At 60.6% G+C, this 25,293-nt stretch overlaps 1 protein-coding gene across 2 annotated transcripts; it reads left to right on the plus strand.

Moving 5' to 3' along the window:
• The first annotated feature begins 998 nt into the window (after positions 1 to 998).
• Positions 999 to 23,433, plus strand: OSBPL7 (oxysterol binding protein like 7). 2 transcript variants are annotated; one of them, XM_038385896.2, is made up of 23 exons: positions 999 to 1,216; positions 9,521 to 9,695; positions 10,270 to 10,392; positions 11,039 to 11,092; positions 11,427 to 11,540; positions 11,729 to 11,851; positions 12,049 to 12,175; positions 12,373 to 12,476; positions 13,074 to 13,166; positions 13,529 to 13,658; positions 14,099 to 14,223; positions 14,798 to 14,905; positions 15,235 to 15,366; positions 16,736 to 16,817; positions 17,323 to 17,639; positions 18,098 to 18,235; positions 18,638 to 18,701; positions 19,261 to 19,339; positions 19,449 to 19,593; positions 20,189 to 20,333; positions 21,213 to 21,339; positions 21,522 to 21,644; positions 22,107 to 23,433. In XM_038385896.2, the coding sequence occupies exons 2-23, from the start codon at positions 9,597 to 9,599 to the stop codon at positions 22,213 to 22,215; spliced, it is 2,661 nt and encodes an 886-aa protein (XP_038241824.1). In that variant the 5' UTR covers positions 999 to 1,216; positions 9,521 to 9,596; the 3' UTR covers positions 22,216 to 23,433. The 2 variants fall into 2 exon arrangements, with proteins under 2 accessions (XP_038241824.1, XP_038241825.1); XM_038385897.2 differs by having other exon boundaries at positions 17,326 to 17,639.
• The last annotated feature ends 1,860 nt before the right edge of the window (positions 23,434 to 25,293 follow it).

Here is a 25,293-nt window from a genome sequence, read left to right on the forward strand (position 1 = left end):
CCACGGGGGTATTAGGAGGCTATGTTAATCGAGGGACAATCTGAAACTGTGATGAGGGTGACCAGCATGACAAGTCCAAAAGGGACACAGCCTCTGTGCAGATAGAGTGCCAGCCTGGCTCACCTCTAGCGAGGTCCTTCTCATGATCTGGCCAACTCTTCTGTGGCTATGTCCCTTGCTGGTGATCTTAAGCCACTGAAGCTTGTGGTGCCCATGTGGTCACCAGCCCTGCAGTGGCCTTCCTTGGCAAATGCCCTTTGTTCTTGCATGCTAATAACACGTCTCTATCAAGGCAGCCACTCAAACTGAACCAGTGTTGATGGAGGTGGTTGGTGGGGTCAGCCACAACGATCCTGTTTGCTGATCTTGTCCTGCCAATTAATATGGAGCAACCGACAAGGCCTTCTGTTCATCCCTTGTGACGCCTTAGAGACTAACGCATTAATTTGGGCTTCAGAGTAGCAGCCGTGTTAGTCTGTATTCGCAAAAAGAAAAGGAGGACTTGTGGCACTTTAGAGACGAACACATTTATTTGAGCATAAGCTTTGGTGAGCTACAGCTCACTTCATCGGCTGCCTTCCTAAAACCCACTTCACCAGATGCCCAAATAAATGTGTTCGTCTCTAAGGTGCCACAAGGCCTCCTCTTTCTTTTTGCTGATACAGACTAACACGGCTGCCCCTCTGAAACCCAGGTGACAGCCTGGTTTGGGGTCCAGGCTGTTGAGCTGGTACTGCCCCGAGCGGCGGCGAGTGTGGGTCCGCCCTGGTGAGCTGGTCCTGGCCCAGAGGTGACGGGGTTTGGGTGGGCTCCCCCTTGACCCCACGTTGCCCCAGGTGCGGGTTTGGGCCGGGTCTGGTGGCGTCTCTGCAGCGGTCCCCGCTCCTGCAGGGGCGCTCAGCCGAGAGACCTCCCCGCCCGGCCCGGGCAGCGGCGGCTCAGAGGACAGGACCCTGCCCGGGCAGGCTGCACCGGGCGGGGGCTGGGCCGAGCCCGTTCCGCCCCAACGCCTCTCTCCCGAGTCCTCCACGGAGCAGGGGGGCAGAGCCGAGCCGAGCCGCGCCAGGAGCCAGCGGGGATTAGGGGCGAGGGACCCGCGGCCGCTTTCTTCCGTGTTCCGGCTTCCTGCCGCCAGCCGCGGCGGTGCGGGGCAGGGATGCGGCCGGGCGCAGGCGGCGGGGCCGGTGCGGGGCTGGGGATGGCCCCGCACGTCTAGGTAAGGGGCCGGCCGCGCCGCCCCCCCCCCCGGCTGGGGTTCAGCAGCTGCCCAGGCTCGGGGCTGGGGGGCTGGGCACCGGGGGGGGGGTCTGTCTGTCTGTCTTTGTCCGTCCCACCGCCTGGCCGCTCCAGGGAGGGGCTCTGGGGGTCTGGTCCCGGCTCTGGGGGTGCAATAGGCTAGGTGCGGGTAGCGCCTGGCCGCCCCCGTCCCGGAGCAGGGACCCCGGTGTGCTGGGCGCTGTCCCCGGTGAGGGCAGCCGGGGACCGGCAGCCAGGACGCCTGGGTTCAGTTCCTGGTTCTGCCACTCACTGGCTGAATGCTCGTGGGAAAGTCACTTCTACCCCCCCCCCCTCGCCGCCTCATTTCCCCCATCTGTAAACTGGGGTAGTGACACTGGCTGAAGTGCCCTAAAGGAGGATTAGACGGTGCTTTGAAAATGCAAAGGGTCATTGCTTAGCCGTTTTAGTGGGCCGGGGCGTTGCCCTGCTGGCCAGCCCAAGTGTAATTGTGATTGCATTCTGCCTCCTTACATTCCTGCCCCAGTTTCACTTGGGTACAGCCTTCTCCTTCCCTTCCTGTCCTAAAACTGGTTTCAGACTAGCAGCCCTGTTAGTCTGTATTCGCAAAAAGAAAAGGAGGACTTGTGGCACCTTAGAGACTAACAAATTTATTTGAGCATAAGCTTTCGTGAGCTAATGCATCCGATGAAGTGAGCTGTAGCTCACGAAAGCTTATGCTCAAATAAATTTGTTAGTCTCTAAGGTGCCACAAGTACTCCTTTTCTTTTTGGCCTAAAACTGTGGCTCAGTGTGGCAGTAGAGCAGCCGCTGCGTTCCACCCCAGAAGCTGCTGCATTTCAGAGTGCCTGGGTGAAGCGACGCTCAGACGCTTCCTTTGGGCGCATTCGCAAAGCCCTCTGGGATGAAAAGCACCGTAGACATCTCGGGTATTTTTAGCAGCGGCGGTGGGTGACACCCGAGCGGGTACGCAGATCTGATAGGTAGCGTTGAGGCGGCAGGCATGGCGGATATTTACAGTGAGTGGAGGGAGATGGGGCCTCCCCGTGGAGCACGCCTCGTCAAGTTTATTCACACATGCCTTTGTGGCTGTTTGTGTGACTGTAGCACCCAGAGCCGCGTTGTGCTGGGTGCTGTCCAAACCCAGGCTAAGAGACAGTCCTGGCCTTGAGGGGCTGATAGATTGGAACGACAAGGCAGCATGGGGGGCCAGATTTTCAGAATAGCTCAGGGCCAGCGCTCAGCACTCGCAATCCGGGCCTTCAGCACCCACTTGGCAAATCTGATCTGTGCCTAATCCCGGAACCAAAGTCCTAGGTCTAGTCTCGAGTTGTCAGGTTCAGACTCATTTTGGTGGGTCTCTATATAAAGCAACTCCTAAGGGACCTTTCCATGCCCCCGCTGCCCTTAAACCCTTTCCAGCTCCTCCCTCATCTTTGCCCACCCCCAATACAGCACCTGTTTCCTGACTCCAGCACCCCTTCCCTCCACCTGTACAGAGCCAGACACTCCGGGCTTTGTGGCCTGTGGTAACCACTCCCCCATAAACCGAGAGACAGTAAAATCAATGGGGCACATCTTCAATGGGGGAGGGCAGTTGGGTTCAGGCTGGCGTTTGGGGGTGGCTGTCAGATCAGGTGGCATCATGGCTGGCACAGGCCTTAAGGCTATCACTGGGGTGCTTGCTGCGTAATCCTGCCTTCACACACCGTAGCTGTGCCAGTCTCTAGGGCTCCATTCACAGATTATCAGGTCACCCAAGGTAGGAGGGTAAAGAAGGGGATCTGCCCTCATGAGCTGCCTGCATAGGAAGTGGGTCGCTGCTGGCCACGGGCAGGAAATGCTGAGGAAGCAGAATGGGTTGGGGTAGTTGGGAGGATGGAGGTTGCACTCTGAACCCGGCTGCCTGGCAGCTCCCAGATAATTAGCTGTCAAGGGGAAGTTGCACTTGTCGTTGGAAGAGAAGCCAAAATAACTCTTAGCGGGTTTTTGTCCACCCGGCGTAAGAGTGACGCTGGGCCCTTCTCCAGCATTTTCTACTCGGGGATCTCAAAGTGCTTCATGTGTGTTGGGGAGTTAAGACTCAAAATCCCATCTGAGGTGGGTCAGTATCGTTATCCCGATGGGGGAAACTGAGGCATAGGGGGATGGGAGTGACTTGCCTGGGGTGAGACAGTTGGGTTAGTGGCAAAGCTGGGAGTAGCACCTAATAGTCGTGGTTCCAAGACACCCCTGCTCTAATCACTAAACACACTCTCCTTCCAGAGATGGGATTAGAACCCAGGAGTTCCTTGGGCCCTCTGCTCTAAGCACTAGACCCCAGTGCTTCCCAGAGCCAGGACTGGCACCCAGGAGTCTTGGATCCCAGTCTCCTGCTCTAACCATTAGACTCACTGCCTGAGACTTCTGAACTTTTTAGCCTCTCATCTGAATTTAGACAATGGGTGGGTGTTTGTCTATATAATTATTATTTGCATTATCAAAACACCAAAGAGCCCTAGTCAGGGACCAGGACCCTGCTGAGCCAGTCGCTGTGCTATATATGTATTTACTCTCCTTTTGATGTTTCACATGGTAGATCACATTTAAAAAAAGTAATTTAGTGAAAAGAAATTTGCTCAGAAAATGTCAGTTTCCCTCCAGTTTGAGTTGCATCTGGGTTTGTGATCAGAGTGTGCTGGATCTGGGTGACTGAGATTTCAGCTGGTATAAAAGCTGGAGAAAATGAGAATGTTGTCAGGAGATATTTTGGGGTGTGTGTGTGGGGGAAGGTAGGTGTTGGCCCCCCTGATGCCCCTACCCTCTGTTTGGGAGACTCAGCTGTTGACTTCAATGGGAGTCAGGGACTGCTGGGCTCTGTTCCCAGCTCTGCCACTGACTTGCTATGGGACCCTGGGGAAGTCACAGCCCTGCTCCATGCCTCAGTTTCCCTTCCCACCCTTGTCTATTCAGCCCATGAGCTCTGTGGGGCAGGGACTGCTTCTTATTATGTGCAGGTGCTGCAAACAGACCCTGACCCACGTCTTGGGCTGCTTCCCAGCATTGAACTGAAAGTGGCGAGAGGAGGTTGTGCGGAGTGGAGGAGTGAAGAGTGGTGGGCCAGGAGAGATGGCAAGGAGGGGTGGAGGTCTGGGGCCATGGCAGCTCTCTGTGTGAGGCGGAGGGGGCAGCAGGCAATCGCGGGGGGCTGGGCTGTGCCTGGCATTCCAGCTGGTGCTTCCCAGGGCTGGGAGGTGGAGGGGGTTGGCTGATGTGGGTGTCAAGGATGATCGGAGGGGAACGGTCAGAGGAGGTAGAACGCAGTGTCCTGGAGAGATGGCTGAGAGGCCCTGGCCTGGGCTTGGAGCTGCTGGAGGAGGCAGGATCCCAGGGTGGGTGGAGAGTTTGGCCCTAGGTCCTCAGAAGTGTTGGAGGGACCTGTTCAGTCCATCCAGCAAGTCCCCGTCCCCATCCTCCCCAAGGGGGCGTTTGTGGCACCCACCGTGTGGTCCGGGGCACGCACTTGCTGCCTTTGTTTCCTTCCTACTCCCCATTGTGGGCTTATTCTGGGGGAGATTTGGAACCCTGTCTTCAGCTTTCCTCGAGGGCAGCGCACGCTGCAGGGGTTGCAGCAGGGGGCTTTGAGTTAGGACTCCTGGGTTACTTTCCCGACTTTGGGAGGGGACAGCGGTAGAGCTGGGAGTCAGGACACCTGGGTTCTGTTTCAGCTCTGGGAAGGACGTATTGTGTGTAGTGGCTCATGCCGGGGGACAAGAATCAGGACCCTGGATTCTGTTTCTAACTCCCCCACCGCCCACTTGCTCTGTGATCTTGGGCAGGTCGCTTCCCGGCTCTGTGCCTCAGTTTCCTTCCCCCCCATCTATAGTATATTCCCCAGATCGCTGCGTGCAAACGGTATAAACACAGAGGCCTATGAGCTGATGGGGAAGCTGGGAAAGGCCCAGTGCTGAAAGAGTTAAACCTTCCTGAGGCTTGTGAATGACCCGGTTGTCATAGCATCAGGAACAGGCAAGGTGTAGAACCCTGTTAAGCTCCCGCCCACGCAACCCCCCTCGGCAGAAATACAAAGTTTTGTTTGCCAAGGGAGGGTGCAAAGGAGAAGGACAGGGAGGGCCAGGTGCTGAGATTCCCCTCCCCCACCACATTCCCTCAATGTCACCGCACCTGCTTCCTTCTCAGGTCCCCGCTTGGCTTCCCCGGGGTTGTTAGCAGGGATCCTGCCAGCTGCCGGGAGCCCTGGGTCATGGCTTCCTGGGGAGCGGGAGCATGATGGGGAGAAGCAGATGGCAGATTCCTAGCTCTCCGGTGAGTGGAGACACCTGCCGTCCTCTTCTGAGGATGAGGGGTGAGGAGGCAGAGACATGGGGAACGGGGGATGTCAGTGATGGATGGACAGTCAACCTATGGAACTCGCTGCCAGGGGATGTTGTGAAGGCCAAAACTAGAACGGGGCTCAAAAAAGAATGAGATCTGTTCATGGAGGATGAGTCCATCAGTGGCCATTAGTCAAGATGGGTAGGGGACGCAACCCCATGCTCTGGGAGTCCCATAGCCTCTGACTGCCAGAAGCTGGGACTGGACGACGGGGTGGATCGCTCGATAATTGCCCTGTTCTGTGTGCTCCCTCTGAAGCACCTGGCATTGGCCACTGTCGGAAGTGGGCTCAATGGCCGTTCCTACGGACCTGTACGCTCGTGCGCGGCATCGCACCCTGTCATTTCATACGGCCAGAAGGGGCTATTCCATCGTCTAGTCTTACCCTCCGTACAGCTACAGGCCATTAATGTTCCTCCTGTATTAAATCCAAAGACTTCAGCTTGAGGAAAGCATTTCAATCCTCAGGAGACTAACCTGGCTAGGCAGAGATTGCGGGGCCTCTACAGGGTTGGTCGCAGGGTTTGTGCTGGCTGTGCCCAAGGCCCCTGCCGTGGCAGGGAGTTGATCAGGTGTGATATGCCGAGATGATCCCAGCAGGAGCCCAGTGCCCTGTGCTGCAGAGGAAGGAGAATTCACCCAATGAGGTCCCTGCCAATCTGCTCGGGCTGGGGGTGTGTGCGGGAAATCCCATACAAACCCCAAATCTGGCAACCAGTCTGACCCTGAGCAAGTCAGCGGGACACGCCAGCCGGGCAGCGAAGACAGGGTCACTGGCCACCTCTGATCCTCCTTCAGAGGCAGGCTCTTAATCAATCTGGATGCTTTTCCTCTGTTGTTAACCCATTGTAGACCACCTGGTCAGTCTATCTTGCTGTGAGAATTATGTATCGAAGGAGGAAATGAAGCCACGAATTCCCACAGCCATGGCTCTTTTGGGTAATGTTAATTTGGCTCCTGAACCCCTGAGGTCTGAGTATCGCTGCTCTAGACACTTGTGTCCTGCCTCGTGGGGAGGGGAGAGGCAGAGGAGACGAAAGCTCTTGGCCTGAAAAGGGGGGTGGGAGGGGAGAGAGACAATGCCCAGATCGGACCCGCACTGGGGCGTCCTCTCCCGCTTGCCCACAAACCCCTCTTGTCTTCTGCTTGCTCCCTGGGCTCGTCCACCGTCTGCACAAGCCCCTCTCCTGTTCAGCCCTGAAGTGTGTGTGTGGGAGAGAGTTCGCCCTCTAGTTGCCAGGCCCATGGCTTGGGGGGGAAGGAACTTGTGACTGCTCTCCCTATGGCGGGCTATTGCAAGGGGACGTCCAGGGTTCAAATCCTGGCTCTCCAAGGTGGCCATATATTGTTACGTGATCCTTGGTCCCTCTACCAGCTGACGACTCCTGACGGGCTGTGGATGAGCTGGGACGAGTGGATGCTTTGCAAGCGGTGCAGAGTCCCTCCTACCACGGGCAGGTCGGGACGGGGGATGATAGAATCCACGTTTCTCCCCAGTCTGGCCAATCCCTAGTGCCTAGGATTGGAGTTTGCCTGCCTAGCGCCCCCAGCAGTGGATGAGGGCACCTAGTTTGCTTATGAGAATGTGCTATGGGATTGTGTCAAAAGCCCTATTAAAACCAGGCTATATCAGATCTACTGCTTCACCCATGCCTAACCCAGTAACCTTGTCAAAGAAGGAAATTAGGTTGGTTTGGCATGATTTGTTCTTGACAAATCCATGCTGGCTAGTCCTTATTACCCTGTTATCCTCAAGATGCTCACAAACTGATTTGTTTGCTCCAGTATCAAGTTGGACTGATGGGTCTATAATTCCCCAGGTCCTCTTTATTACCCCTTTTAACGATAGGTCCTGTGTTTGCCCTCTCTAATCCTCTGGGACCTTACCTGTCCTCCTCGAGTTCGCAAAGATATTTGCTCACACTTCCAAGCTTGTTTCAGCTAGTTCCTTAAGTAGCGTGGTGTGAATTTCATCAGGCTCTGCTGACTCAAATACATCTAATTTACCTAAATCTTCTTTAACCTGTTCTTTCCTTCTTCTGGCTTGAGTTCCTTCCCCCTTGTTAATGTTAATTGTGTTAAGCATCTGGTCAGAATTAATCTTTGTAGTGAAGACTGAAGTAAAATAGGTATTAAACACCTCCTCCTTCTTGATGTCAACATCCATTATTAGCTTCCCTTCCCTGCTAAGGAGAGGACCTACACTTTCTTTTGTCTTTCTCTTGCTCCTAATGTATTTATAGAACTTCTTCTTCTTGTCTTTTATGCTTCTAGCTAAGTGTAACTCACCTTGTGCCTTTGCACCTGGGCCATTCCTTTATATTCATCCTTAGCAATGTGTCCACATCCTACTAGGCTGTAGATCCTACTAAAGAGGAGGGGATAGAAGCTGATCCTACTCTTTGTAGGATTCCCTTTTTGATTTTCAGGTCATTAAAGAGTTCCAGATGGATTCCTACTGGCCTCTCACTATTCTGACTCTCTTTCCTTTGCACCAGGATATTTGCAGAGCTTTGTGCATCCCGGGGCCTGCTGGGTATTCTCCACAGTGGTCTCCACTAGTTAGAAGAGCCTCCAGTGATGGCACTTCCACTCCATGCCTCCTACCATGGAGACACTTCCATAAGCTAACAGCATCTCCCTGAGGCAGCTACCCCTAGCCCTGGTGCTCCTTTGCTATGCTGCAGCTTACAGATGGTGTGCCAAGCAGATGCAGCTTCTCAAGAGCCTTCTGTATCGCGGTGAGATCTCTTAGGGCTGTGGAATAGTCTGCCAAGGGAAGTGGGGGAAGCTTTGTCCCCAGGGACCCTTAAAGCTAGACAGGACAGAGGGACAGGAAAATGTGTTATCAGGAACAAGCCTGCCGGGACCGAAAGGGTCTCTTCTTTGTCCAACTCCAGTGATTCGACGTCCCAACGGAGAGCGAAGCCCCCGGAGCTCTCGCTTGCGTTTCTGAGCAAAAAAGAAAAGCCGAAGGGCCGGAACCTCAGCAACTGTAAATCTGCCTCTGTGGCACTGTTTTGATTTACTCCAGCTGGGGATCTGGCCCCACGAATGCAGTCAGGTGACACTGCACGTACCCCTGAGCTGAGCGGATCAGAGCTGGCTTGGCCACACAGCCCATATCAAGTACTGTCTGGATCTGGTGGTCTCCATGGGAATAAGCTGGCTTTTAGCCCAAAGCCAGCCTTGGAAAGGCTCCTGCTTGCAAAATAAAAGTCCTGGGGGGCTGTAGGGGCGATCGTTGTTCATGCGGGACGTGCGAGGTAAAGATCTGTGTACAGTGGGGTACGTGCTTCCCTGGCCAGAGGTCCAGAGTTCTCACTTCTTAGCAAGATGAGACTGAGGCAGAAGGGAAGGCGCCGGGGTCTGCCCCTGACTGGCTAAACTCTGAAGGCGAGATCCTGCATCTGTTTTAGCTTCCATTCTACGGAGCCCTATGCGATCGGGATGAGAAATTTGCAAATAGCCCCTTGTCCGTGGAGGTGTTAGAGATCCTGTTTTTCATAGGAGTGGGTGGGTGACATTCTGTGGCCTGCGCTGTGCAGGAGGTCGGACTAGATGATCAGAGTGGTCCCTTCTGACCTTAGAATCTATGAATCTATGAATCCTGTGGCCCTTCTTGTAATTGCCAGGGTGTTTGCTCCAGCGTCCAGGCCAAATTCCAGAACTGGACTGGAACAGAAGGGGGCTGCGGGCCGGGAGCGAGGAGCATCGGTAGAGCTGAGCTGAGTTCGAGGGCTGGATTAGCAGGGGGGGCTGCGAGTTGGGATCGAGATGTCTGCTCCCCCACCCCGAACCTGCTGTCATTCTCATGGGAGCCGCAGCTCCAGGAAGCGGGTCACAATGTCGCCGCAGCGCCACCGCTCCCAGGCCATAACAAGCTGGGGTTTGGTTTCTCTCCCCGCAGGAGGGCTCCGAGCTGGAGATGAAGGTGGTGGCCTGACCCTGAGGGCCGTCCTGTTGATGAGAGGGAGCCCCCAGCCATGGGCAGCCACGAGAAAGAGCCGGCCTCCCCCCGGAGGGCGCCGGCGCCGTCCAGGTCCAACAGCATCGTGTCTTCCAAGCATAGCAACGCTCACCAGGTCCGGCATCTCCCCTCCCTCTCGCCAATGCTCCCAACAGACCCTCCCCTGCCCCCGGGACCAGAGCTAAGCCGGGGGAGCCTCCTCTCCAGAAATCCCTGGCAGGGGGGACGGGCAAGAGGAGGGCTGGAGACCTCACCCCAGAACCGGCTACCTGGCCCCCAAAAAGCGGGGCCAGCCAGAGAGGAGGCCTGTTTGCACCAGGGGTCTGACGCCACCCATCAGTGACTTGGGAGCCAGGGATGTTCTCCTGGGCCCATGTTGCATTAAGCTGGAGCAAAGGCAGGGACCAGGAAGAGGTCCGACGGGGAACCCAGCCCCCTGCTGTCCCCACCCGCAGTACGGCACGGCCCTTTCCTAGTGCCGAATGGCGCTGGTGCCCCCACAGCCCTGGGCAGTGTGTGTGCGAGACAGAGAGAGATCATGGTCCATCACGCCAAGGAACGCGCGTCCCAGGGCACTAAGGGAGTAGCGCAAGGGTTGCTATAAGACTTGTTACCTCCCTCGGCGCCCGGGGGTGGGCAGCGTTGGGGCCTGTCCGTTCCCAATCAGACCCACCACCCGTGTGCTGCAGGGCTCCGAGTGCTGGGAGGTGGTGGACGAGCCCCGGGGCAGGATCGGGCCCAGCCAGGAGCTGGAGCGGCACGAGGGCTACCTGCTGAAGAAGAGGAAGTGGCCCCTGAAGGGCTGGCACAAGGTGAGAAGGCAAAGGGGCAGGGATAGAAAACCACCCCCCTTCCACAACCCGGCACCCCGCTGTCACATCACTGTCTCCTTGCAGTGCAGCTGGGGGACTGAAGGGAAACTCGGGGCATTGCCCCAGCAGGGGGCGCTCTTCCCCACGCCGGCGCTGATCGAATGCCCCAGCGAGGCCCTGCCTGCGTCATGACAGAGCCCAGGGATGGGGGGTATCTGGCTAACGCTGGGGCGTTTGTTGACTCTGACTTCCTTGGTCAACTCCCAGCTTGGGTGGTTACATTCTGCCTCCAGGGGATTTCCCCCTGCAGCTTCACGATCCTCCTTCACTTCCTGTCCTAAACTGCCAAGCCTTGTTAAATAGCTTCCAGCCCAGGCCTGGCTGCCTTTCGCGGCTCTGTAAGCCATCCGTGTGCAGTGTGGCTGTTAATTGGGTCCTGCACTCCACCCCAGAGGTGGCTGCATTTCAGTGCTGGTGGAAGCGATTCCTGGATGTCATTTGGAAGGTGTTTTGGCATCCTCTAGGTGCCTTGAATCCAGCGCGTGAGCGGGGCTCCTGGGGGCAGATCATGCTGCCCTCTGCCCCCGGCGTCCCCGCCCTCTCCTCCCTCCTTCAGCCTCGTTTCCTTCTCCTCTTCCTCCTGCAGAGATACTTCGTGCTGGAAGAGGGGATCCTGAAATACGCCACCACGCGCCAGGATGTGAGTACGGCACAGGTCTGGGTGCCTGTCCTGGCCTCTGGGCAATCACGGGGCTGGCCGGGGGCCAGGATCAGTCTGCCTGGGGGAGGGGTGCTGGAGCCGGCTTGCTAGGACCCTATGGATCGCACCCCCATTTCACCACCATCCTCCTGCCTCAAGTGGGACTGGTTAGGAAGGGGTCTGTCACTGGGGATCTTTCTTCCCCTGATGCAGGTGGGGTGAGGTGGGCGGGGCGGTGCACTGAGACGCGGGGGTGGAATCCCACGTGCCCGGGCACTGTCCGGTGCCCACTCGTGCCCCAGCTGACCCGGGCCTGCAACCCTGCCCCTTCCAGGTCCTCAAGGGAAAGCTGCACGGCTCCATCGACGTCTGTCTGTCCGTCATGTCCATCAACAAGAAAGCGCAGCGCGTGGACCTGGACACGGAGGAGAACATTTACCACCTCAAGGTCCCGGAGCTCAGCCTGGGCACAGGGAGAGCAGGAGGGGGAGAGAGGAGTCGGGATGGGGAGAGCGGGAGGGGGTGGTGGGTCGGGGGAGGCCGGGGCTATGGAGTGGGGAGGTCTATGCGGGGTGGGTTGTGACACACTGTCCCATCTGCCTCCCCCCAACTCTCTGGGATCTCCCCCTCCTGCAGATCAAATCCCAAGAGCTCTTTAACAGCTGGGTGGACAAGCTGTGTTCCCACCGCCGCACGGAGAAGCCCAAGTGCCCTGCACCCGTGGGGGCCCCGGCCGGGCGAGTCCTGCCCCCCGCCCAGGTGAGTGCTGCCCATCCGCTTTGGGAACATGGGATGGGACTGGGGGCTCCCATCTGTGGGGTGCGTATGAGGGTGGGGTGGTCATGGGAGACTCTGCCCCTTTGGGAGATGGAACCCAGGTGTCCGGGCCTCGCCCTTCCCCTATGGACAGAGTCTTCCCTTGGGGGCTCCCCAATCCCTACCCCTGTCTCCCCCAGGGCTACGGCTCCTGGAACCACGTCCTGCCGTCGGACACCGCCCCGGCCCTGTCCGCGCTGAGCAGCCCCCAGGACAAGGTGAACGCCTGGCTGAAAGACAGCGAGGGACTGGATCGGTGCTCGGCAGGTGAGAGGGGCGGGAAGGCTGTGGCTGGGGTGTGGAATTGGGGGGCTGTGACACCCGACCTGAAGGGCCCTTTAGGTGCCCCGTCCCCCTTCCCCGAGCGATGGGGGCGGGGAGTGTGGCACTCACCTGTTCTCGTTCACTGTGGCTGCTTCCCTGTTTCTCTCTGTACCTGGCCCCCGTCTTCCCACTCATCTCAGAGCTCTCCGAGTGCCAGGGGAAGCTGCAGGAGCTGAACAAGATGCTCCAGAGCCTGGAGACCCTGCACCGCATCCCGTCCGCGCCCCTCATCTCCAACAGCCAGGTGACTGGGGGTGGTGTGAGGGCTGGAATGGGGGGGTGGGCGGAGGATGGATCCTTCCTATGGGGTGGTGCTGGCTCTCTAGGGATACCCTGCAGGGCAGCCGGGGGCAGTGCTGAGATCAGTGTCCGTATTGCTGAGAGTGGAGAAGACCCCAGATCACAAAGGGGAGCCCAGGGGAGGGATCGTGCCCTGAATCCATGGTGATGGGCTCTACGCAGGGTCCGAGGTGCAAAGCCATCCACATGGATGGCATGAGTCTGAGCTTCCCATGGGCTGTTGGCAGCGAGTGGGGCACGGCAGGGCAGTGGGGACGCCGATTCACTAGCCAGGTGCAGCATGGTTGTTAATTGGGCCCTGTGCTTCACCCTAGAGGTGGCTGCATTTCACACTCAGCGAGCGATCCCTGCGTGCTGCTGGCTGTTAACTGGGCCCCGTGCTTCACCCCAGAGGTGGCTGCATTTCACACTCAGTGAGCAATCTCAGTGCACCATTGGCTATGGCATACAGCCCCGTCACCTGAGTCTGCCCCTCGGCCCCCCCATCCATAGTTCCTTTCCCTCTTGCCAGGGGGGGTCTCACGCTCTCTCTTGGTTACAGACCTCAGCAGCTGCAGAGAGACCCAAAAAGGGGAAGCGAACCACCAGGATCTGGTGCACCCAGAGCTTTGCCAAAGACGACACCATCGGCAGGGTGAGCGGGGCTGTGCTTTGTGGGAGGGAGGGCCTTACTGATTCGACTTTCCCCAGACCCATGCCATGCTGGGTTCGAAGGGTAGAGGGAGGCTGGAGCTGATCATAGGAGAGGGAGGCCCCTGGCAAATGAGGGGGCTGGAGGAGGCCACAGCATAAGACCCCCAAGGTGTGACCTCGAGAGCCCAGATCTCATGCGGAGCAGAGTCGGGGCTTTCAGGGAGATCCCCACGCAAGCCAGATTCCCCGCAGAAGCGCGGCCTAGTGGCTGGAGTGGGAGGGGGGGTGTCTCTGAGAACGGCACAAAGCCCCTTGCGAGCGGTCAGAAATCAGGCTGACGTATGAAAGGGGGTGCGCCCACAGGTGGGCCGCCTGCACGGCTCCGTCCCCAACCTCTCGCGCTACCTGGAGTCGAGCCAGAGCCAGCCAGCCTTCAGCCTCCCCCCGGAGTACAGCCAGCTGCAGCGGAGCTTCTGGATCCTGGCCCAGAAAGGTGGGATGGGTTGGGAGTGGGGAGCAGGGTCAGCCGTGGGGACAGGACATGGGGCCTGCTGCTCTGAGGGCACAAGCTGCTTTGCTTGTGAGCAAAAGGACCCAGCCCGTCGGATCGCCGCTGTCCGGGGACAAGCGCAAAGCGCTTTACCTGGTCCAGCCACTGGGGGGAGACAAAGCTCCCTCCACGGGGGAGGGGAGGGATAGCTCAGTGGTTTGCGCACTGGCCTGCTAAACCCAGGGTTGTGAGTTCAGTCCTTGAGGGAGCCATTTAGGGATCTGGGGCAAAAATTGGGGATTGGTCCTGCTTTGAGCAGGGGGTGGGACTAGATGACCTTCTGAGGTCCCTTCCAACCCTGATATTCTATGATTCTATGAAAGCTCAGCGCTGGGTGAATGTGGGGGACAGCCTGACCTTGTCCCCCCCGCCCCTGTCTCTAGTGCACGGGTCCCTCAGCAGCGTGGTGGCCGTGCTGACCGTGGAGAGGAATCGCCTCCAGGAGATGCGGCGGGCGCTGGATTTGCAACGCCGGGCGGGCAGCGCCAGGAACGCAGCCGTGGCTGGGGTAAGGCCCCAGGTGCGCGTGGCCAGGGAGCCGTGGGCCGATCCCAGCTTTGCCCGCGGGCTGCCGGCATCCTGGCCCCCTGGATGGGTCATGAGCGGGGAACTGAACCCAGCCGCTCTGCTTGAGCTGACGGACGAGGCCCGGGGAAACAGCAGCCTCGCCTTGCCCGCTGCAGCCACTAGAGGGAGACAAGACTGGAGTGGGAGTCCCCGGGAGGGGCGATCCTGCGCTCCCGCTCCACCTCCCCCAGGCACCTGTCAGCATGGATGTCCCGCTAGCTAGTGAGACGGAGAAGCTCCGAGTCCTGGGTTCGAATCCCGCCCGGGGCTGTAGCGATTGGAAGTATGGACCATTGGGTGGCTCTCTGCAAGGCCTGGATGGGTTATGGAGTGTCGGCAGGGCGGCCCTGGGGGGGGAAGGCTACACTGTGCCACCCGTGATCAGCAGAGCCCTGCAGGGCAAGTAGGAGGCGCCCCGGAGGCCAGGCCATCGCGAATGGGGGGAGAGAGGAAGGAAGGGACGTGCTCCCAGGAGCAGCCCCCCCACAGCGTTCCCTTGTCTCCTCCCGGCCCAGGCTCCCTCGCAAAACCCGGACCATGCGGAGCATCTGCAGCGTTTCCACTCCCTCTCCATCTCCTCTGACATCATGCTGGACTCGTTCACCTCGCTCCACCCAGACGAGGTCAGGAGCCCTTGGGGACGGGGAGGGAGGGGAGTGAACAAGAGGCGGGAGGGGCCGTGCCTGTGGGTCGCTGCTGGGGGCCATCGATGGAGGCGTGCAGCACTGAATCGACCTGCAGATGGCTGTCCAGTCCCCGGGGTGGGGGTCTCTCCCAGTCGGGCCTGGGTCCAGCGCTGCCCCTTCTAGCTTGTCCTGCTGCTCCTGGCTCCCTGGGGGAGGTCAAACCTGCCCCTGCCGTGGGGGGCCTAGGCCCCCCAGGTGCCCCCTGGCATAGCCCCTGCCCTGTCAGTGAAGGGTTACAGTGACCGTCCCCTTCTGCCCCCTCACAGCCTGACGCCCACCTGGCCAAGGGGCAGGAGCAGCAGCTGTCCAACCGCAGCATCGTCTCGCTCTCCGACTCGCACACCGAGTTCTTCGACGCCTGCGAGGTCTTCCTGTCCGCCAGCTCCTCCGAGAATGAGGTGAGGGGTGGGGCTGGGGGGGATCCCCGCTGCAGGGCTGTCCTGCGCCTGATCCCAGGCCCAGGTTGTGTCAGGTGTCTTATCGGTTCCCTCGGGGGTCCTGTCAGTAGGTCCAGGGGTTTCAGCGGGGTCGACACACCAACGCTGATGTGGGGGGGCTGGCTGACAGAGGTGGTCCTGGATCAGTTATACGTGGCACAGGTCTGAGCAGTGAGACACCCACATCTGTCCATGCAAACGCACACACATGTACCTGTGTGCACAGACCTGCCCCACCACGTCACTTGTGCGCACAGCCGTGCCCACCTCCGCACACGCACAGACACACAACAGCCATCGTGGACGCGGGCACACACAGCTCTCCCCACACGTGCATAGGTGTCTCCTGACAACAGCCACACAAGGACACACGTCCACACATGCGTGCACACACAAGGTGCCAGCGTGGCCGTCAGCGTCACAAAGTTTAGACATCCCGAATGGCCCTGGGGGCGGGGCTAAGAGAAGGGGGAGGGACTAGGGAAAGTGGGTGGGGCTAGAGGAAGCAATCCCATGCAAACGCCCTGGGCCGGCTTTGTTTGCCGCTTTCCTTTCCTTGGCTGGGTTTGGGTTTTGTCGCACTCATTTGGCCTCTCTCTGTTCTCTCTCTTCCGTCCTCCTTTCTGCCCTGGCCAGCCGCTGGCTGAGAAGCCCCTTCCCCCCCAGCCCCCCAAATCATCCTCATGAGCTTTTATTTGTGTCTCGTGTAGACGCGACCTTGGTGCATTAGAACCATTATCCCTAGAAACCACCCTCCAGCTCCCACTCTCTGCCTCTCCCCCACCCCCCACTTCTCCCCCTTTAAAACTCCTCTCTGCTACCCCCCCCGAAACCCCCACCCAGATCCTGGGTCTTCCGCGACTGAACCCCCAGCTCCCAGATAAGCCCCCTTCCTAGATTCTAGCCACCTCCCTGCCTGCGTCTAGTGGGGGGGGCGCAGGGCCCAGAGCCTAGACAGCCCCCTCCTGCCCTGTCTGTGCTTTGGGGCAGGGGGATTCTGGCTCCCAGGGGCTTAAGTTGAACCAGGCTCCCAAATTTGGAGTCGGGTAGCAGCCACATGCAGCCGGGGGCCAGTACACGGCCCTCTTTTTCCCCCCCCCAATTCCCCGGAGCCTGGGGGCTGCTCCCCAGCCGGCTCCGAGGGTGGGGGATTTTGCCCCACCGGCTCTAGGGGGAGCGGGGGTGTTTGTGCTTTAACCCTCCCTCCCATCCACACAGCCCTTGGCCTCCCCACACCCCCCCAAGGCTCCCCACCCCCACCCCAGCTCCCTGCACCAGTTCCAGTCCCGTCATTGCCAACCCGGCCTCTGTGACCTTTCTGCCCCTCCAGGCCTCGGACGACGAGTCCTGCCTCAGCGAGGCCACCAACAGCCTCTCCGACGAGGCCGGGGGGGACGGGCGCTTCCAGAGAGGTATGGGGGGGGGGCGGATCACCAGGGGTTGGGAGAGGTGCTGGATGATGTGAGGGGCATTGGGGAGGGGGAGATGTTGGAGGGGCTGGTGGCTGGGGGGAGGTTAGGGGATGATGGCTGGGGGGAGGGGGACAGGCTGGGGGCCGATGGCTGGGGGGAAGGGAAGGGGACAGGCTGGGGGGGCCGATGGCTGGGGGCAGGTTAGGGGGTGATGGCTGGGGGGAGGGAGACAAGCGGGGGGCCGATGGTTGGGGGGGTGTTGGCTGGGGGAAGGTTCGGGGGAGCGGGAGAAGCTGGGGGCAACAGCTGAGGGAGGGGGACGGGCTGGGGGGGACACATGGCTGCGAGGAGGGGGCCAGGCTGGGGGCCTGACGGCTAGGGGGACAAGCTGGGGGTGGTGGCTGGGGGGAGGGGAAGGGGACAGGCTGGGGGGGCTGATGGCTGTGGGGAGGGGGGCCGATGGCGGGGGGGGAGGGCCCAGGTGACTGTCCCCCTCCGCCCCCAGCAGGCCGAAGCCTGGCGGACGGCGGGCCTGCGCCCCGCACGTCCGAGATGGGCGGGGGGGCCCTGCCGGCGCCCCCGCCCGTGCTGGCGCCCACGAGGCTCCCGCGCCGGAGCTGCCTGCCGGCCCCCAGCGTCCCCGCCGGCGACGTCAGCCTGTGGAACATCCTGCGTAACAACGTGGGCAAGGACCTGTCCAAGGTGTCCATGCCGGTGCAGCTCAACGAGCCGCTCAACACCCTGCAGCGGCTCTGCGAGGAGCTGGAGTACAGCGGGCTGCTGGACGCCGCCAGCCGCTGCGCCGACCCCTGCGAGCGCCTGGTACGGCCCCCCCCCCCGCCTCTCATCTTCCCCCCAAGCCCTCTGCCCCACTCTCACCGGAACAGACCCGTTCTCGGGGGTCCCTTCTTCGGGCCTAGCCTGTCGCTGGGGGGTTCCTGGGAAGAGGGAAAAGCCGCACAGTGCTGGCCGGTTGGCCACGTTCCTTCCTGTCCCCTCCGGCTTGGGCCCTGAAGCATGAGGGTCGAAGGCCCCGGGCGGCTCCTTCCGCAGCCATTTGTCCTCATTCCTAGAAAGGTCTAATCCATTCGCCCTGCAGCGGGGAGTTCCACCCATTCATAGCCCTTACCGCATGGTCCCACCTCCACTACGTGAGTGGAACACGTCTCTCCCCGTAGCTGCCCCTCCACCCTCAGCCCTGCTCACAGCACCACCTGCCCTGGAGCATGGGCGTTACGGCCAGATATGGACCAAGCCCCAGTGACTCTCTTCCCCCCCAGGTCTGCATCGCTGCCTTTGCTGTCTCTGCCTACGCCTCCACCTATTACCGTGCGGGCAGCAAACCCTTTAACCCCGTCCTGGGCGAGACGTACGAGTGCGTTCGGCTGGACAAAGGCTTCCGCTTCATCAGCGAGCAAGTACGAAGCCGGCTGGCCAGGCTGGGGCGGGCGGGACACAAGGACATGAGTCAGCCACTGTAACAACCTGACTGTGGATGTGACACTCCTGCCCTCTCCTGGGCGGAATCCAAACTGCCTGCTGCGTGTGTCGTGAGCACCGTACTGCTCGCAGCTGGTGGGGATTCGCCTGGCGCTAGTTTGTCTCTCTCCCCCAAGAAGAACACCTGGGGCACAGAGGACAGGTGTCCGTAGCTGAGAACGGAGATGGGGGGTGGGGGCTATAGAGGAGAGAGAGCTCTCATGCAGCAGGTGGGGGGCTTGCATCTTCCCCCAGCCCCAGCTCTCCAGGCAGAGGACACAGAAGTGTGACGCTGGCCTGGGTGGGGCATGGCTCTTCCTTTCTCTCCCCAATGCCTGCAGGTTTGCCACCACCCGCCCATCTCCGCCTGCCATGCAGAGTCAGAGAACTTCATCTTCTGGCAAGGTGAGAACCCGGGGATCAGAGCTGGGTCAGAACCACCCCGGCAGCGGGATTCCCTGCCCTCTGTGCTCAGGGACGCGGGACCAGGGGCTGGGTCAGAACAGTCTGGAAAGCGGGATTCCCTGCCCTCTGTGCTCAGGGCTTGGGACTAGGGGCTGGGTCAGAACCGCTCCAGTAACGGGATTCCCTGCCCTCTGTGCTCAGGGACTCAGGACCAGGGGCTGGGTCGGGACCAAGGGCTGGGTCAGAACCGCCCGGACAGCGGGATTCCCTGCCCTCTGTGCTCAGGGATGCGGGTCCAGGGACTGGGTCGGGACCAGGGGGTGGGTCAGAACCGCCCCAGCAGCGGGATTCCCTGCCCTCTGTGCTAGGGACACGGGACCCGTGGCTGGATCAGAACCGCCCGGACAGCGGGATTCCCTGCCCTGTGTGCTAGGGACGCGGGACCAGGGGCTGGGAGTGGGTCAGAGCCAGGTGGGAGGAGTGCTCCTCTGTGCTCAGGAGCACGGGGTTGGGTCAGCACCGCCCTGAGCGCGCTCCCGTCTCTCTCTGCTCCCTCCAGACATGAAATGGAAAAATAAATTCTGGGGCAAGTCCCTGGAGATCATCCCCATGGGGACCGTGAACGTCAAGCTGCCCAGGTGAGTGACTCCCGGGGCTGGCGAGCCCCTTCCCTGGGCCCCTGCCCACCCCCACAGTGCCGGGCCCCTGCCCCCCAGCGCCCTGTAACTGTCTCTCTCGCTGGCCAAGGTTCGGGGACCACTTCGAGTGGAACAAGGTGACGTCCTGTATCCACAACATCCTGAGCGGCCAGCGCTGGATTGAGCACTACGGCGAGGTCCTGATCCGCAACACCAGGGACAGCACCTGTCACTGCAAGATCACCTTTGGCAAGGTGGGGGGGCCGGCCCCACAGCCCCCCTCGGCCTCCAGCCCCCTGCCCCATAGAGCGGGGCTGCCCCCTCGGCCCCCGGCCTTCCCTCCAGCCTCCTGCTCCATAGGGCGGAGCTGGCCCCCACGTCCTCCCTCTGCCCCCATGTCCTCCCTCGGCCCCCACAGCCTCCCTCAGCCCCCCGCCTTCCCTCCAGCCTCCCACCCCACAGAGCGGGGCCAGGCTCCACATCCTCCCTCTGCCCCCCGCCTTCCCTCCAGCCTCCCACCCGATAGAGCGGGGCCAGCCCCCACATCCTCCCTCTGCTCCCCACCTTCCCTCCAACCTCCCACCCCACAGAGCGGGGGCCGGGCCCCATAGCCTCCCTCGGCCCCCACACCTTTAGGGGTGGGTCAGACCCCCCTTCCCTCCACCACTCACCCCCTTTTAGCTCCTGCCCCATCTTTTCTTTGCTCTCAGCCTCCCCGTTTCCTTCCCTCCCCGCCCTGTTCACTCCTTCTTTCCCCCCGCCTGGCATTTCTTCCCCTCCTCCCTTCTCTCTCCCCCTCGTCCCCCAACCCATGTCTCTCCCCCCCTAACCCCTCCCCTCCTCCGGCAGGCCCGCTACTGGGGCTCCAGCGTCAACGAGGTGCAGGGAGCGGTGCTGAGCCATGGGGGGCAGGTCATCCACCGGCTCTTCGGCAAGTGGCACGAGGGGCTGTACCGCGGCACGCCCCCGGCTGGCCAGTGCCTCTGGAAACCCAGTAAGAACCGGGGGCTTCTTCCTGGAGGGATCGGCCTTCTATAGGGGACGGGATAACCGCCCCCTGAAGGGACAGACCTCCCATCCCATAGGGTCTGGCCCTCCATAGGGGACTGGGAAACCACCCCCCACAGACCTCCCACCCCATAGGGGCTGTCCCTCCATAGCGGACTGGATAACCACCCCCTGCAGCAACAGACCTCCCCACTCCATAGAAATCGGCCCTCCATAGGAGATGAGATAACTGCCCCCTACAGCGACAACCTCCCATCCCATAGGAATTGGCCCTCCATTGGGGACTGGATAACCACCCCCTCCAGGGAGAGTCGCCCCCCACCCCATAGGGATCGGCCTTCTCTAAGGGATTGGGACATCACACCTAGAAAAGGAGTACTTGTGGCACCTTAGAGACTAACAAATTTATTAGAGCATAAGCTTTCGTGAGCTACAGCTCATGAGCTGTAGCTCACGAAAGCTTATGCTCTAATAAATTTGTTAGTCTCTAAGGTGCCACAAGTACTCCTTTTCTTTTTGCGAATACAGACTAACACGGCTGCTACTCTGAAACCGGACATCACACCTATAGCTTTGGCCTCCTTTGGGGGACGGGTGGCAGAGGTGCTGGCCCCTGCAGGGTCAGCACCTCCAAGGGGACCTGTGGGCAATAGCCCTGCACCCCATTACCCTTGTTGCACATGAGATTTGGGGGGCCCAGGCAGGAACCCCAGTCTGGGCTGTGAGTGAAGCGTCCCGGCTCCCAGCCTCACACCCCATCCTGATCTGCCGGTCTATCCTCGGCGGGGGGAGAGGTGCTATCTGAGGATAGGGGGTTGGAGTGGGAGGGGTGCTCAAGGCGGCTCTGTGTCACCCCCCCGCGCAGACCCCATGCCCCGAGAGCACGAGAAGAACTACGGCTTCACGCAGTTCGCCCTGGAGCTGAACGAGCTGACGCCAGAGCTCAAGCGTTCCCTGCCCTCCACGGACACGCGGCTGCGTCCCGACCAGCGGTGAGTGCGCCGGGGGTGGGGTCCCCCCCTCTCTAAGGCAGCCCCATCTTCTGACCCGGTGGGGTCTCGCTGGCTCAGTCCTTGCACATCTCCTAGGGGAGGGGGGACATGGTAGAGGGGATGGAGCTGAGACCCCACAGCTCATTGCAGGTGTGATTTCCCCCCTCCCCACCCACACACAGGTACCTGGAGGAAGGCAACGTGCAGGCGGCAGAATCCCAGAAGCGCCGGATCGAGCAGCTGCAGAGAGACCGGCGCAGGGTGATGGAGGAGAACAGCATCTCCCACCAGGCCCGTTTCTTCAGGTACCGGCTCCCTGCCCGGCCGCGCATGTGAGCCACCTGCCTGCCCCGCTCGGAGGAGGGGACCCCAGGGCCCGCGTGTGGGTCCCCAGGGGGCTAGGCGCTGCTCTGGGGTGTTGTGGGACCACCCACCCCCCCGGGTCCTGGCTCATGCCAAAGCCACAATGTGGTTGCAGGAAACTGGAGCAGGAGAGGGGGCTCCGGTTTGGGAGGGGCCTTGGGACTCAGAAATGGTGTATGGGGGGGGAAGCAGAGGAGCCCCTGGGATATTTTGGGATATTTGCGGGGGGGGCGGGGAGCGAGTTGGGGTTCGGGCCTGGACACTGGGCCCAGGTTAGTCGCAAGGCCTGGTCCGCAGTTGTCTGCCCGGCTCTCTGGGGTGCCCCCGGGGGCTGAGTCCTGCCCCGGTGCGGCCAGGACCCCCTACACCTGACCACGTCCTTCCCCCTCCCCTCTCCTTGGCAGGCGGCAAACGGACCCCGGCGGCAAGGAGTCTTGGGCCAGCAACGACACCTATTGGAAGCTGCGGACGGAGCCCGGCTACGCCAGCCTAGACAGTGCCGTGCTGTGGTAGCAGCGGGCGTCCCGGGGGCCACCCTGCCCAGCTCTCTGTGCCCCTGCGCCCCCACCCCCCCGCTGGACAGGTACAAGGAGGGCAGGGCACTGGATCCCGGCTGCCCCCTCTGGGCTCCGCTGGGACGTTCACCCGAGTGCCTCAGCAGTGCCCCCCGGTGGACAGGGTGAAGATGCCGCGTGTGAAAGATGTCCTGGCCCTTCCCGGGTCCGCCCAGCGCCCAGCCCAGCCCCATCGCTGCTGTCTGCTGGCCGGACAGCCTGCACCCCGCCGGCACCTCATGGACGGTGGGGGGTGCCAACCCCATGCACTTAGTTCTGCCTTCCCCCCCCCACGGGGGGCACCATGATGGGGGGGGTTGGGGGGAAGCTTTTATTTTTCAAATTCTTTGTATTAATTTAAACATACCTGTACACAGAGGGGCCTGAATTCGGATCCCAGCTCAGCCCCGGGGTGGGGTGAACAGCGGCAGATGGGAGTGTCTGCACAGGAGATGGGAGAATCCAGGAGAGGAACTGAGCCAGCTGTGTTACCTGATGGTTGGCCCCAGGACTCCTGGGTTCCATTCCCAGCTCCAGGATGGGAGTGGAGGCTGGTGGTTAGAGCAGAGGAGCTTTGGGAGCCAGGACTCCTGGGTTCAGTTCCTGGCTCGCCCAGGGCCTGTACGGATGGGTGAGGGGCGTCCCCAGCTGGGAGCGAGGCGGGATGCGGGCGTTAATGACTGTAGGGCCCTCAGAGCCCCCCTCTATTCCGAGGATGGCGTGTTTGCCGCAGGGGAGATGGGAGTTGTTCCCCTTGGGGCCCCCAAATCTGCTCAGGGCCTAAGCCAGCCCTTTTCTCTCCCTTTTTTGGGGGGCTAGGGGGTGCAGGGTCAGAAAGCACCCCGTGGGCTCCGATGCTTGTGGGGAGGCGGTCCTGGGCTGGAGCGCTCCGGTCAGTTACCCGCAGGGGGCACCGTGGAGCACCACCTTCCCACACCCTCACCCGCCAGCATGGGAGGCAGGAATCCCCCATGTGGCTTGGGGTCGGCCTGCAGGTGGGCAGACCCCGCCCCCTCCCTCTAGGCACGGTCATGCTGGGTTTGGCCTTTTGTTGGATCAAACCTTCCATGCCTCTAATAAAGGATCCCGAAGAGCTTGAGTGCAGTGTCTCCTTCACCATCACTCCCCCACCCCCACCTTTCCTCTCTCCCAACTTGTTGGGGGAGGGTCTTCCTCTCTGCAAACCAGGTCCCCTCCAGCCCACCCATGGGCTCCTACAGGCTTCTTTCCTTCCTGCGACACAGTGGTTTCAGACACTCCTTATCTAGGGCAGGAGGCTTCATTCATTCATGTGGCCTAGGGGTTAGAGCTGACAGTCAGGACTCCTGGGTTCTGGTCCCAGCTGTGAGAGGAGAGTGGGGGCCAGGGGTTAGTTGTGGGCAGGGGTGGTAGTCAAAGTGAGGTCTCCTGGGTTCTGTTCCCCATTTTGCTTCTGGATGCAAGTCGCTTGTCTCTGCCTCAGTTTCCTCACCAGGCTGGCTAGAGCTAATTCACTGGTGTAAAGTGCTTGGAAAGCCCCAGCTGGAAGGTGCTGGAGCCAGGCAGGGCTCCTGGTGCACACGCAGCAGGGAATGGCGTGTTGCACGGCCCCCGTCAGTGAATGAGCACAAGGGTTTGGGGACAGGTGAGTTGCTGGCACCCTGAGGATGGGGCCAGGCCTGCTGAACAGCTTGGTGCTGTGTGGGGTGTGCCTCCCCCCAAGGCTGCTGCCTGTAACCACAATGGAGCCTGTCCATCCTGGGAGGGGTGCAGGCTCCCTGCCCGGCTCTGAGCAGTGATCAGCTTGCTCCACACAGGTGGGTGCCTCCTAAAGCGCTGGGCTCGCTCCCCGTCCCGCCGTCACATCCCTCGATTCACTCGCTCACCTGCACATCGCACGCTCGCACCCGCTCAGCGGCAGGCCCTGAACAGCCAGCCCCACCCACAGGTGCTCAGGGATCGACACCTATGCTCAGCTACCTACATTCGTACCAACCCTCCACACACACTAGTGCAGGTGCTCACCCCCTCACATGATGCAGGTGCCTGCTCAGGGCATCCCTAGGCATCCATGTGCCCATCTCAAGCACGGCTGGGGTTGCACATGGTCACAGCCAGCCAGGCAGTTGCACCCCGCCCCCCCCCCCCACCGTCATACACATGAACCCCCCCGTGCACGCGCACACACAGAGATGGCTGTGTGTGTCTCTCCCACGTGCTCCCTACACATCAGCTGCACAGTGAACTACATGCTCTGTGCACACGCTTGTGCGTGCACGCGCACACACACACACACACACACACACAGCCTCTGTATGCAGTCAGGTACTCAGCAGACTTACGGCTGGCGTGGCACCTGGTCCCATCTATCCAGGTGCACCCCCCCCCATCCGGCTCTGTACAAAGGCCCCCCTCCTGAGAGCAAGGTGTGTCTGTGTCACTGCGACTCACACACACACACACAGTGCGGTAGCCACAGCTTTACAGTTTATTTAAAGAAATTCTTAAGCCAAAAAACAAAAAAAAAACCCACGGAGAACCGGTAGAACCTGTACATGTTTCAATAAATATGTTCAAAAGTAAAGATTTTTCTTAAAAAAAAACCAAACCACTCCCCCAGCCACAACCCTCCTCCCCCCCCGCTTCCCCCTAGCACAGATCCGCACTTGGCAGAGTGTAAACAGGTTGGGTGAGCGAGGCAGGGCTGGTGCTGGCCCATGCCCGCAATGGGGGGCAGCCCAGAGCGGCAGGCTGTGCCCGCTTCTAACAGGCTGGCACCTGCCTCTGATTGTCTGGCTGAATAAATCCACCTCCAGTGTTCCCAGGCTCGAGGCTTCAAATATTACCTGTCCAGGGGCATGCCCCAACGGGGGTGGGGGGGCAAGAAAACCAACATTTAACGTGTACCTAAAACCCCCCCCAAATCGTTAGGTGCGCAGCCGAGTGGTGGAGGGTTTCGTGGGACAGGATCACTGCTGAGTGCGCACTGGAGAGCAGAGCCCCCTCCAGGCGCTGGGGTGCAAAGGGGGGCTGGTTTGTGCCTGGCAGAGCCCAGCGG

Source organism: Dermochelys coriacea, chromosome 27 (assembly GCF_009764565.3).
Source record: "Dermochelys coriacea isolate rDerCor1 chromosome 27, rDerCor1.pri.v4, whole genome shotgun sequence".
In the NCBI taxonomy this organism is placed as follows: domain Eukaryota; kingdom Metazoa; phylum Chordata; order Testudines; family Dermochelyidae; genus Dermochelys; species Dermochelys coriacea.

Excerpts from the sequence above, each read along its gene's own strand:
- OSBPL7 (XM_038385896.2), top strand. The coding sequence starts at position 9,597 with ATGGGCAGCCACGAGAAAGAGCCGGCCTCCCCCCGGAGGGCGCCGGCG. Across the intron at positions 11,852-12,048 it reads GAGTCCTGCCCCCCGCCCAG|GGCTACGGCTCCTGGAACCA; the intron begins GTGAGTGCTGCC and ends TGTCTCCCCCAG. Across the intron at positions 18,702-19,260 it reads GAACTTCATCTTCTGGCAAG|ACATGAAATGGAAAAATAAA; the intron begins GTGAGAACCCGG and ends TGCTCCCTCCAG.